The sequence below is a fragment of the Esox lucius genome, chromosome 13 (genome assembly GCF_011004845.1).
Source record: "Esox lucius isolate fEsoLuc1 chromosome 13, fEsoLuc1.pri, whole genome shotgun sequence".
In the NCBI taxonomy this organism is placed as follows: Eukaryota; Metazoa; Chordata; class Actinopteri; order Esociformes; family Esocidae; genus Esox; species Esox lucius.
The window spans coordinates 30,305,244-30,319,303 of NC_047581.1; the positions used below are offsets into that span (position 1 = coordinate 30,305,244).

The 14,060-nt window shown below is 48.3% G+C and overlaps 1 protein-coding gene across 1 annotated transcript; it reads right to left on the bottom strand.

Moving 5' to 3' along the window:
• Positions 1 to 57: 57 nt before the first annotated feature.
• top3b (DNA topoisomerase III beta) lies at positions 58 to 13,661 on the bottom strand. The gene is made up of 18 exons (XM_013136853.4): positions 13,326 to 13,661; positions 10,458 to 10,589; positions 9,220 to 9,326; positions 8,999 to 9,073; positions 8,516 to 8,712; positions 8,190 to 8,346; positions 7,749 to 7,862; positions 7,393 to 7,483; positions 5,978 to 6,132; positions 5,189 to 5,294; positions 4,343 to 4,489; positions 3,891 to 4,064; positions 3,571 to 3,699; positions 3,153 to 3,302; positions 2,849 to 2,949; positions 1,363 to 1,564; positions 942 to 1,129; positions 58 to 556 (listed from the first exon to the last, which is right to left on the bottom strand). Exons 1-18 carry the CDS (start codon positions 13,393 to 13,395, stop codon positions 278 to 280), a joined length of 2,574 nt encoding a protein of 857 aa, XP_012992307.2. The 5' UTR covers positions 13,396 to 13,661; the 3' UTR covers positions 58 to 277.
• Between the last annotated feature and the right edge of the window lie 399 nt (positions 13,662 to 14,060).

Sequence of the window (14,060 nt, forward strand, 5' to 3'; positions counted from 1 at the left end):
CCAACAGTCATAACAGTCACTCATAACACAAAGACACATTTCATTTTTTTATTTACTTTTAAATAGAAAAAAACCCCTATATTTACACATGATGGCATTTTCTTTCCACCCCATAATAACACTACAGAGTTGGTGTTATTTAAAATTAAAGGCAGAATAACTGAAATTCCAGTAACTCAATAACTGGGAAACAGTCCCGTCAACGACGTCTTGGTAAGATATTTGACCCCAACCCTGCGGATTAACACATTGACCTCCGACCCGAACCACTTGGCTTCTAGACAAAGTACGCAGCCAAAGCCGCCATTTTATCTTTGGGTTTCTTTTCCCTGCGCCCCCGCCCCCTGCCCCGCCCCCCTCTCCTCGCACCCCCGCCCCTGGTCATGGAGGGGTGCCTCATGGTGGCGTGTTTGAGCTCCACCAGGTCCTGGAAGACGGGGTCACAGAACACACACCCGCTGTGCTGGGTCTCACCATCCGGGAGAGGGGAGCGCGTCTTGTTGAAGTCCACCGCCACCAGGGACGCTTCACACGTCTCACAGCTCTCCAACGCCACCTAGTGGGATGGAGGGGGGGCATGAAGGATGAGGAGGACAAATGAAAAAGAGGGAGGGATAGGGGTTGGAGAAAGGGAAGGGAGGAATAGGGAGGAGAGGCAATGGCAGAGGAAGATAAACAGATTGACACCCACATCATCATCATCATCCAATGCAAACCTGTTAATGACTGTGGACTGGGGTTTAACACGCTACATGGATGACATTCAAAACACACTACATGGACGACATCATTAAAAACACGCCACACGGATGACATTTATTCATTACGGTTCATTTTATGTATTTGCGGTCACTTTCTTTGTTTTCAACTCAACTAAAAAAGCATTCATATATACATAACGCCCAAACATTCACTGAAACTGAAAGGCGCAGCTCTCCCACCTGGACACGATGGGCCTGCTCAAAGAAGTGGACCATCACGTTACACTTGTTGCAGGCCATCTTCCACTTGGGCCCAGAGTTGGGGTCCAACACCAGAACCCCAGCCTCACACTCCACACACTGGGCTATACCCAGGGAGTTGAGACTGTGTTGACAGGACGGGTGGGTACACTCATTACAACCCATACCTGGGAGACAGAGGGGGAGTGAGTTCGGAAGGGGTTGAGAGATAGATGGGGAGAGGGGGGAGGAGAGGACAGAAAGAGGGGTAAGAAAGGGAGTGGAGGAAAGGAGTGAGGGTACATCACATTTTCAGTTCACTTCCCGAAATTGAATTGAACCGCACCCCTGAATGTGATGGTCAACATGACCACGCCCCTGTGATCGAACGAACAAACAGAGAGACAGACACACGCCTCACCTTTCTTCATGTCCCTGAAGGGGGGGTTGCTGAAGCAGTAGGGACAGAGGGGGTAGCTCTTGCCCCTGGACCCTGATGTCCACAGTACCAGCTCAAACTCATCCAGCGGGCAGCGGAGCTCCTTGTACAGCTTGATGGCCCCGTTCTGAGGCAGACTGTAGGTCTCGTCACACCCGGCACAGTGCAGCCGGCTGGGCTTGGCCTTGGATGGGGAGGGGGGGGTTAAACCACGTGCTGCGGTCAGACTAGACTCACAACGGTCTGTTTGTGGACACCACAAAACCCACCTGTAATTTACGGTGTATCTATGTGTGTGTATGATCACCCGGCTGATGTGATTGGAAGACACCTTTAACTGTTTTATAAACACATGCAGATATAGGAAGGTGAGGGCTGTGTTCAGCAGGGACCAAACTTTTGATAAAACTGTTTGGAACAGCAGAAAGATTACCTGTCCTAATCAGATAAAAAGTTATTAACACTGTGCCTTAATGTGCGGGGCCCTGATTGCTAAATAATTCACTCTGCCATGCTTTCCTCGGCTAAAGTGGATCCGTTCTTTTAAAAGCTTTTTTTTTCCGGATCCCTCTCAGCCGACCGAAGGCCACCAGGCGACCACGCAACCGGCGGAAGCAGGAAGGGGCTGTAGAGAACCACGACCTTGGCATCGTGGGCATCACGGTGGGCAGGGTGAGTCACATCTATCCCAGGGTCTATGACTCCAGTCTAGTCTGCCTGTCCGGCACGTTGGTGGGCAATGTTTCTCCAATGAGGAAACTTTTCTCCAATCAGGATTTTTTTTTATAGTTATATTTGATGGTATGACGGTATGATTATACATACATATAAAACACACAAATATACATACATACTTTTTTTTAATCAAATGTTATACTTTTTTTGTGATACATTTAGCTGTCTCAGTAAGGAAAACCTAGCTGGCAGTGCAGAAGCACTGGGAAATACATCCTCTGACATAGGCTCAAGAAAGCCGCTCCCTGCTGCGTCTCACACTGCTTGCAAAACAGAGAGGTGAGACGAATAAATGTGTTGGAGGAAATATTGATAAATGAACAACTGCACAGAGTTTTGCAGGTCACCATCCCGCCTCAAAGAGGCGCTAGAGAGGGTTGTGAAAAAATTCCCCAGCCGACCAAGCCCTCCCCCACGTCACACGGTTCTAAAATAATTCTGCCACCTCCGTAGGAACCCCCAGTCACAGCCAGCTAGAACAACCTTGAATAGAACCAGGATGTACTGGTACTGACCTCAGCCTAAACATTGTGACTTCAGAGTTTGGACATAAGATCTTCCATCAGGGATCCACTCATCACAGACTAAACAAATGGCCAAAACAATATGTTCAAGGCGGAGCCGCAAAAAGAACATGTATGATAAAAAAGAAAAAAAGAAAACTATACATAATTTGTTAAACGGGGGAAGATGACTTGATGACCTTTGCTCTAATCGTTTTCCTAAAACTGACCTGGATGTACTTCATGAAGCGATGACACTTCCCGCAGCGGGACAGGGGCTTCCCGGTGGCGGCGATCGGAGAGAAGGACGCCTCCATCAGTTCATCCATACCTGGAGGACAAAGAGCAAGACCGAGGTCAGGGGGCGGGTCTAGCGATGTTCCGCTCACGGAAACAGCTGGATCTCCCAGGCCTACATCAACTTCAAGCTACACATTTAAACGCCATCTAGAGACCAAGGAACTCAGCACACGTAGTAGAGGCATCTCAGGTGTGTGTGTGTGTGTGTGTGTGTGTGTGTGTGATGGTACTCACTGGCGATGGAGTCGAAGAAGTAGTGGAACTTCCTCTTGAAGATGTCCAGGGTGTGTTGGAGGACCTGCTGGTAGTTGGCCTTGCCCTGGGCGATCAGGTTCAGCTGTTTCTCCACTGCACTACGGATGGTGGGTAGGACCAGCTCTGCATCTACACACACACACACACACACACAGACACAGACACACAAACTTGTAGACTTGAATTTTCCACATCCCATGAGGGGGGCACCAACGAATGAAAACATCAGACACACACCTGTCTTGTAGTATCCCTGACATCACACACACCTGTCTTGTAGTATCCCTGACATCACACACACCTGTCTTGTAGTATCCCTGACATCACACACACCTGTCTTGTTGTATCCCTGACATCACACACACCTGTCTTGTAGTATCCCTGACATCACACACACCTGTCTTGTAGTATCCATGTACCAGAACGATGCCCAGGTTGGTGGGTTTGAGCTTGCGTCCGCTCTCCACCGTCACATAGTTCCTCTGGCTGATGTTGTTGATGTGGACTGGGATGCTGGCGTCAGTACCTGGGGAGGGAGGGAGGGGTTATGGGATGCTGATGTGAACAGACACTCTACCCACACACAGCTGCATCATGGGTTCAAATCCATCCCACTACTCTTTCCGCTAACGTTTCCCCCTCCCGTTTCCCACGCCTCCCACTTCATCCGATACTTCCTAGAACGCTAGGAACGCAACACGCGGACGGTGCAGAGACCTATGCCGTGTTTCTCCATGAGTGTGATGAGGTCAGCCTCCGTGAGGTAGTCTGGAGGGCAGGTCTGTCGCTCCACGAGCTTCACCTCCTCCACGCTGAACACGTCTCCTCTCTCACACACCGGCATGGCCTCCTCCACGGGGATCCCGAGCCAGGGCATGACCTCCGTGAAGCCTGGGCCAAACAACGTCACACGACATTACAGAGCAGAAAGCCAGCGGTGACACTGGAATGGTATCATTCGGTCTATTCACCTCCGCGAAACCGGAGCAACACGTCACATGTAAGTTAATTACAGTGTTACCAAAGAAACAGCTGGACTACATCAATGACTCTCTGGTCTTATCCGTTGGATAACTGATGAATAACAAAACAATTAGCCGAAACACAACCAGATGAGCCAATGAGACCGGAGCATGACACAACATCAGACAGCGGCGTGGTATCCTCACCAGGGGATATGAGTGTCTTTCCGCTGCAGGAGAATCCCTCGCTGGCGATGCTGAAGGAGATGGTTGTCTGCAGATACTTACAGTCCTGACTGACTGTGGCGATGAAGTGGCGGACGATGTACTCATACAGCCGCCAGCCGTCACTTCCTGTGGGCGAGGACAACAGACTGAAACAGGGAGGGACTACCCAGAGTTTCCAATGAGAAACAGTCATTTGTTCTGCTACCAAGCGCTTACATTTCTTTTCCTGGTTCTTGCCTTGAGTCACATGACTAAGATGTCTATGGTAACAGGGCAGGTCAACAGCCACCCTAAGACCCCTGACCTGACCTTCGACAGCCTCATTCTGCTCCTGGCTGTCCACATCTTGTTTTACACTCAGTGACCCATATCAGATTTGAGTCAGCCTCTGAAGTACGAGGCAGATGTAGAGATCATTTCACCACTCCTTCAGACTTTCTAGGAAATGTACAGAATTTGTAAAGTGCCAAAACCAGTAAACTGAAATTCTCATGCCCAAGCAGCTGTGCACAAAGACACGCATTTAATGTTTTGTTTTTGGTTGCTGGTATCAAAACAGACACAACTACAGTTAAGAAACTAAGCATGTAGCCAGGTAACCACCAACCCACAGCTTTGTCTTGTCATCATGATGGTAGAGCAAGACCGAGGCACTAGTCTTTTCCTTACAAGGAATAGAGGACAGAGGAGGGGGCAAAAGGAACAGCCGAGAGGAAGTGACACACCGATGTCGCCAGTTGTCCCAACCACAGATTTGATCAACCCAGAGTTGGTAATACAAACAGGCCTGTTCCCAGGCTAGCTTCCAGGTGCCACCATACCCACCCAGTTCTCCCTCAGAGGCAGCCCTCATGGGGGTGATGGGGGGATGGTCTCCTGCATCTGCCCCCTTCCTGGGACGGTTCAGGCCCTCGGACAGCAGGGCCTTCACCTGTCGGGGAGCAGTAAGTGCATTTGGTCTTCAATCTGATATGGCTGTGGATTACAGTGTTACTCAAAGATGCTACATTCCAGTTACATAATGTTCGATAAAAATTTTGCATTTCATAATAACTAACTAGGTAATCCACGTGAGTTTGTGAGTGCTTGTCTAGTGGTTGAGAGCGTTTTACATTTCTGTATTTGGTACATATCTGTGCACTGGCATAGCGTGTTGACGCCGGGCCGGGGTGCAAGCAGTCCTTAGAGAGCCTCGACCCAGGAGAAGCTGTCAGTGTGTTATCTGAGCTAGAGTGTTAGTTCTATTTACTGTAAATGGGGACCAAAATGTCCCTAAAGGCTGGTTAAAACTAGGAACATCTGATGTGTGTGAGTTTGTGTGTCTAAGTGTGTGTGCGTGTCTATGTGTGTGTGTCTAGGCGTGTGTGTGTGTGTGTGTCTAGGCGTGTGTGTGTGTGTCTAGGTGTGTGTGTGTGTGTGTCTAGGCGTGTGTGTCTAGGTGTGTGTGTGTGTGTCTAGGCGTGTGTGTCTAGGTGTGTGTGTGTGTGTCTAGGCGTGTGTGTGTGTCTAGGTGTGTGTGTGTGTGTGTCTAGGTGTGTGTGTGTGTGTCTAGGTGTGTGTGTGTGTCTAGGCGTGTGTGTGTGTCTAGGCGTGTGTGGGCATGTCTCTCCTTACCTCTTGGGCCCAGAATGGATTGTTGGCCTGTTGTTTGAGTGTTCCCTTCAGGTCAAAGTTGTCGTGGTAGTGGTTGGTCTCCGTGCGGGGGTAGCTGATGTAGCCCTGGGTGTAGAGACGCTCAGCTATCTGCATGGTGTGTTGAGGACCCATACCTACAACCAAACACAGTCAGACAGCAGACCCTCTTCTCCACCTACAGTAATACCTACAACCAAACACAGTCAGACAGCAGACCCTCTTCTCCACCTACAGTAATACCTACAACCAAACACAGTCAGACAGCAGACCCTCTTCTCCACCTACAGTAATACCTACAACCAAACACAGTCAGACAGCAGACCCTCTTCTCCACCTACAGTAATACCTACAACCAAACACAGTCAGACAGCAGACCCTCTTCTCCACCTACAGTAATACCTACAACCAAACACAGTCAGACAGCAGACCCTCTTCTCCACCTACAGTAATACCTACAACCAAACACAGTCAGACAGCAGACCCTCTTCTCCACCTACAGTTATACCTACAACCAAACAGTCAGACAGCAGACCCTCTTCTCCACCTACAGTAATACCTACAACCAAACACAGTCAAACAGCAGACCCTCTTCTCCACCTACAGTAATACCTACAACCAAACACAGTCAGACAGCAGACCCTCTTCTCCACCTACAGTAATACCTACAACCAAACACAGTCAGACAGCAGACCCTCTTCTCCACCTACAGTAATACCTACAACCAAACACAGTCAGACAGCAGACCCTCTTCTCCACCTACAGTAATACCTACAACCAAACACAGTCAGACAGCAGACCCTCTTCTCCACCTACAGTAAAACCTACAACCAAACACAGTCAGACAGCAGACCCTCTTCTCCACCTACAGTAAAACCTACAACCAAACATAGTCAGACAGCAGACCCTCTTCTCCACCTACAGTAAAACCTACAACCAAACACAGCCAGACAGCAGACCCTCTTCTCCACCTACAGTAATACCTACAACCAAACACAGCCAGACAGCAGACCCTCTTCTCCACCTACAGTAATACCTACAACCAAACACAGCCAGACAGCAGACCCTCTTCTCCACCTACAGTAATACCTACAACCAAACACAGTCAGACAGCAGACGCTCTTCTCCATCTAGAAGTATTGTATACACGACCATGTGATGTCAGTGAGTCACCCCAGAGGACCAGAACACCCAGACAATGTTTTTACATTGCTTTTCGTAGTTCTCCAATAAATGCTTATAATAATAAATTGTGTTTTCTGTCTGAACTGGTTGAATGGCTGTTTGGATGAAACTGTGCTATGACTGGCTAAAAGACTACATATGCAAGTGTCTCTGTGGTGATTTGCTAAAGGCTGTACGGATGCTAACGTCTTTACTGTGATTGGTGTTCTCACCTAGCGAGGAACTGGCCACTCGGAGCATCTCAACGGTGTTCAAGGCCAGAGGTCTCTGTTTGGCCTTCTCCTTTTTACTCACCGACTCCACCTAGAGAGCGACGTGATTACTGCTCCATTCACACAGGTGTGCTTGAATTCTTATCCTGAGTGGTGAACCCTTTGACCTGCTGTGACCTTACCAGGTCGGCTCATTTACTTTCTGGTCAGTGTAGGCAGATGTTAGCCTCGCCGCAGAGACTGGAAATGAGTGTGCTTTGGGCTAACTATTAACGCACACCGTCAACTTTGAACTGTTATGCTACAAACTATGACGTATTCGGTCTATTCCCATTTCCAACAGACAGACAACGTACCTTGGCCTCCTTGGACGTCTTGGTGATGTTGACAAACATCTGACCCACCTCTCTGTCGAAGACCCTCACCCTGTCCCAGTCCAAAGTCAGCGGACTGTCCTTCCCCTTGAACACCTGCAGAACAGCAGCGTTCACACAGTTCCGCTGCTGGTCAATTATGACGGATTTGGTTTGTTTTGTTGCAGACACTCCTATCAATTCCAATGAATGGGAACGAATAAGGTCAAGTGCTTAGATCAAAGAAGTCAGATCAGGGATTGAGAATGCAGACCTTTGAGTGGTCGCCCGAATACTGCAATGACTAACCTCTAATCTACAGGCTCTAACACGTCATCTTTAGGGGTTTGTATTCCTTTTGTTGCCGGTCGGGATTCCCAGTGTCTACCTGAACACCCCGTTCCCAGACGAGACCCTTCGGCAGCATGTTGGCGGTTCGCTCACCTTGGCCTGGATGACCCAGTAGGTCTCCGGTTTGAAGGACTGGATCTTGTCGTGTCGCTCCACACAGAAGCCCAGCGTGGGAGTCTGGCACGGCCCGAAGGAGATCAGGGACGAATCCAGGTTGCCGTATTTACCCTGGAAGTACTTGGTCTGGAACCTGAAACACAAAGCACGGAACCGGACGGAACCGGTGGCGTCAGCGCAGAACCACCCGACAACGTCCACAGGGACGGGCGGAAAAACCACAGTCACACCGCGGCACGGATCTGACGACGGGGCGCCCGCGGACAAGACGAAGTGTGCCCGCGGGCGTGCCGTTACCGTACCGGGTGAAGGCACATCCGATGCGGAGGTCCAACTCCTGCCGGGCGTCTACGGACAGGGCCTCGTTGCGGTTGGGCTCTCCCAGCTTGCTCATGGCCGCCCAGATGTCCGTGTCGGTGATGGAGCTGAACTTGGCGCGGTAGACCGTTTTCTCACCACCATACGGACGGGTCATCACCGGTTCGATGGCATCCAGGACCTGGCCAATTTAACGCTCTGTATTATGAACTGGGTGGGTTGAACCCAGTTTGGTCTCCTTCAACCCACTTTGTCTCCTCTCAGAGTATCAGTTTGTCCAATTCACATGATGTCCATGAAATCACATTACTTTTACTCTACTAATTTTCTTGGAGCTGTCAGGGGTTTGTGGTATATTTCCGTTATACCACGGCTAAGAGCTGTATACAGGCCTTCCACCCCGGGTCGTGCCTTAGAACAGCCCTTAGCCGTGGTATATTGGCCATATACCACACCCTCTGGAGTACCTCAAAGCAGATGTTCTCGCCCTCTTTGTCACAGTCCAACCACAACACCACGTAGTCACAGCCCTTGGCTTCAACCTGGGGACAAACAGTCACAGAGGGACTTAGTGAAAAGAGGCGACGCATGATGAAACAGCTGAGGGTTGTGTTAGATAGTTAGACACGGGTTTGGAAGTGCTAAGTGGATGACTGACAGTCAGGTGTTACTGGAGATGTGGACTGACCTGCAGGAACTTGACCATGTTGAGTTTGGGGTTGGCCTCCTTCTTCTCCGTGGGAGCTTTACTGAAGAGCTCAGCTGGATCCACCTTGTCCCAGTTGTTATATTTACCTGGAGAGAGGAGCGTGGAGAAGAGAGGGAGGACAGGAAGGTGAGAGAGGAGAGCATTTGACCATGGCCCATTAAAATAGTTGAACAATTTGGCCAGTAGAGGAGTCCAGGAGTTGAGCAGCATTTAGAAGCCAGACCTGATCTCTCTCTGAGCAGCCAGAATTCAGTCACAAATGCAGGAATCAGAGCTGATTATTCAGCGGTCATACCTCGGATCTAGATTGCCTTTACGTCACGGTCTGTTTACCGTGCACCATTTCTCCTTTAACGGGCTTGACCTCTGACCTATGATATGACGTCACTATGACTATCTCACAGGGATTGACATGAATAACGACCACAGCCTGCTGAACCACGGGGTTCAACTGAAGGGTGAAACAGACGAAAAGGTTGATTTAGGGAAAAGTATCTGTGTTTAGGAAGAAGACGAGGGGGTAAGAAGAAGACGAGGGGGTAAGAAAAAGACGAGGGGGTAGGATGAGGATGTGGGGGTAGGATGAGGATGTGGGGGTAGGATGAGGATGTGGGGGTAGGATGAGGATGTGGGGGTAGGATGAGGATGTGGGGGTAGGATGTGGGGGTAGGATGAGGATGTGGGGGTAGGATGAGGATGTGGGGGTAGGATGAGGGGGTAGGATGAGGATGTGGGGGTAGGATGAGGATGTGGGGGTAGGATGTGGGGGTAGGATGAGGATGTGGGGGTAGGATGAGGGGGTAGGATGAGGATGTGGGGGTAGGATGAGGATGTGGGGGTAGGATGAGGATGTGGGGGTAGGATGAGGATGTGGGGGTAGGATGAGGATGTGGGGGTAGGATGAGGGGGTAGGATGAGGATGTGGGGGTAGGATGAGGATGTGGGGGTAGGATGTGGGGGTAGGATGAGGATGTGGGGGTAGGATGAGGGGGTAGGATGAGGATGTGGGGGTAGGATGAGGATGTGGGGGTAGGATGAGGATGTGGGGGTAGGATGAGGATGTGGGGGTAGGATGAGGATGTGGGGGTAGGATGTGGGGGTAGGATGAGGATGTGGGGGTAGGATGAGGATGTGGGGGTAGGATGAGGATGTGGGGGTAGGATGAGGATGTGGGGGTAGGATGAGGGGGAAGGGAGAGGCAGCCAGGCGGTACACACCTATGAAATCCAGACTCATGACGTGTCCACACACTGACGTCATCTTGAAGCGCATGCTTTGGCCAGAGAAGGTGCCCATGTACTCATGCACTGAGCACGCTCCGTTGAGACCTTTACGGCTAGAACAGCTTCCTGGGGGAAGAGGTCAGATGGGAGGAGTTTTGTTACAATCATTCGGCAGACATTCTTATCCGGAATACAGAGCAGTAGTAGTAATTACACCTCCCTTAACATTATAAACCGTCCAACCACAGAGCAGTAGTAGTAATTACACCTTCCTTAACATTATAAACCGTCCAACCACAGAGCAGTAGTAGTAATTACAAACTCCCTTAACATTATAAACTGTCCAACCACAGAGGAGTAGTAGTAATTACACCTCCCTTAACATTATAAACCGTCCAACCACAGAGCAGTAGGAGTAATTACACCTTGAACCCCGATTTAACATTTGTGAGGAGACCTTAAGATTGCAGTTCACTAACGCTCCGCATTCAACCAGACAGAGCTTTAGAGGATCTACTAGGAAAAATGGGAGTAACAGCCCAAATCCAGGTGTGCAAAGCTGGTAGAGGCATACCTTAAAATAATGTGATTGCTGCTGAAAGCATTTTGTATAAGGTATCAAATAAAAGGTCTGAATACTAATGTAGGCTACAACATATTTAAATTATTTTCAATTAAAACAAATATGGTGAAAACATTTTTTTAAATCATTTAGTAATGAAGTCCATAACACAACAAAACCTAGAGTGTGAAGGGGCCTGAATAGTTTCTGGAAGGCTTCGTGACAAGGTACAATTTCAGAACATTAGATAGGGCGTAGGGAGCCATTTACAAGTCACCTACCATAGGGTACATGACCAGGGCAGGAAACAGGTTGAAATGTGGTCTTTCTGACTGAGACCAGGCCTACCCATGACAGACATGCCCAGGTACCATCTGACCTACAGTGAAAACGACAGCCTCTCTTGCTTTGTCAACCCGGTGGAAAAGTCATGAAACACCAAAAATGCTAATTCAAATCAGGCCTATTTTAGGGACAATGTTTTTCTAAATATAATAGCGTCATTAAATGAAAATTAAATAAATGTACTCCTCGTCATTGTGGCATCTAATACATAAACTTAATGGCTTGCCTCTCTCAAGGATAAATGCTAATGGCCATACAATCATGGAAAAGGCTGCTATAATGAGACCCCTCCCACTGATACGAACGCACATGCACACATACGCGCACACACACACACACACACACTCCATTCCTAGCTGTGACGCTAATCCCGCACTCCAGCCCACCGTTCCAATGACTCAGTGGGTCACACATTCAGGCCCAGGCGCATAAATATGTCCCTGGTTCGAGACGATGGCCATCAAAGAAACAAAGCTCAGAAACAGCTGCCCAAGCAGAGACAGAGACAGTCTCCGGAGCCAGAACCAAGAACTCATTCCGGAACCCAACATGCAGCAAGTCCAGGTGAGACGAATAGAAGCTTTTGTGGATAGTGAATTATTTGCTTGTGTTGAGGCAGTTGCTCTCCAGGTGATGAATGATGAAGACTTGGGGACTGTAGCTAACTTTGATAAATGCATTTGGTATTCAAGGTTGAATTCTTTCTTTCATCCCCTCCCATGTGTCATTGTGTAGACTGTGCGTCTGCTGTTCCTCGGCCTGCTGACCCTGAATCTGTGCTCGTGTTTCTCCAACGGAGACCCGTGTTTGGACTCCAACCTGGGCATTCTCAACATAGAGAACCTCCACAGACATCTATATGACATGGGCAAAGACATCAACCAACGCAGTATAACACCCTGGGAATACGAGTGAGTACTATGCTTGACTGACTGAATAACTAAATGGACGGATCACTGGAGGACAGATGGACAGACTGACTGGCAGAACGTGTCAGAACATTACAACACTGTGTCCGTTGAAAAGGGAGACGCTGCGTGATTCCCAGCCCTAGGTAGCCTCCTGAGACCGTTTCACGTGTTTGCAGGACATGTATTTTTCGTTCAATTGTGACTGTTCCCAGTCTGACAAGCTCGTCTCTCTCCCTCCCAACCCCCTTTGACAACCTTGTTTCTCCTCCACCTTCTTCTCCCTGGTAATGATTTCTCTCTCCCTCCTTCCAGAGTTTCCTTTGACCTGTACCGGGTGCCTCAGCGTTTGGAAAATGCCAAGTGCATTGAGACACACTCCTGTAGAAATATTGACAGCACTGCCAGCCTGGAGACCATACCCGTTACACTGACAGTGCCAGTCCTGAGGAGAAATCACTTGTGCAACAAGGTGGAGTTCGAGACTATCAATATAGCCTGTATATGTGCTACATCCCGACGAGTTGATTAAGAACTGCGTGATTGAAAAGAATTAGCCAGCTGTATATTGTGTGTTTCCCTTTACTGTGACCATTGTGTGTAGAAATTAGACAATGTGTATTTTGAATGTTGTTGTGTTTAGCCGAGGATAAAGATGTTAAGATGACTATCAATAATATTATCGACACCAACTGCTACTGCTCAGTTCCATCTCTCATGTCAGTTGTAGTATTGCCATTGACACTGAACATGTCAAGTTCATAGATCAAGTAATATACACTCATCTACCATCGGCTAAAAGCTTAAGACAATAATAAACTCAGTTGTAAAACCACACACACGCTTGTTATTCTGTTTGTATTACACAGAGTGCATCATATTTTTGCCTAAATACAACGAGTTAGCTACTTACAGTCATAATATTAAAGATCACCAACTACAGTGTTTCTGGCTCTTCCCTGATTCCACGTTACAAAAAAGAAACTGTCTGGCTAACTAGCCAATAGTTGCTTGAATGATACATGCGTTGGAGCACTAGTCACTCACCTTTAGAGAGGATTTTGGCAATTGATTGAGCCAACGACGGTTTCTCCGCTACCATCAAAACTGTCTTCATGACTGAAAACCGCACATCAACACCTAGTACCGGCTAAACAAAAAAACACAAAGCTGCTAGCAAAGCTGGTTTAGGACAGAAAATAACTACAATCTACTAAATGTCGCTTGATAACAACATTCTGTTCAGAAGTTTTGTAATAAAGGACCTCGTTAATAGAAGTAGTAGAGAAACCCCCCCCAAATACTGTGGAAAAGATACAAAATTTGAGACTAGCACAAAAAAAACCATCAACGCCTGATACACCGCCATGACAGATTGAAAGATTCCTTTCCGGGTAAAGGTGCAACTTGACCGGAAGAAGATACTAAATATCTCGATTTAGCCCGATTTAGCCTCTAGCTACAGTGTTATAAAGGATCAAATAGTGATGATAGCGTTATGATTTACAACTGAGGAGCCAAGTGGTTTTGGTCAATCACTTGGTGTGCCTCAAAGGAGACTGTTTTCACATTCAAAGGCAGTGAGATGCTTGGCCAGTCATAGTAACTCACCTGTAAAATATGTTGACTAAATACTTTTAATAAGATTATCTGTATGCAGAGTGAATGTTCTGTTACCGCTGGGGCCCCATCATCTCCATGAGGCCTGCTTCTGAGGAAGAACTGTGTATGTATGGTGGCACCTTGAAGCTAGCCTGGGAACAGATCCATTTGTTCAGTCTT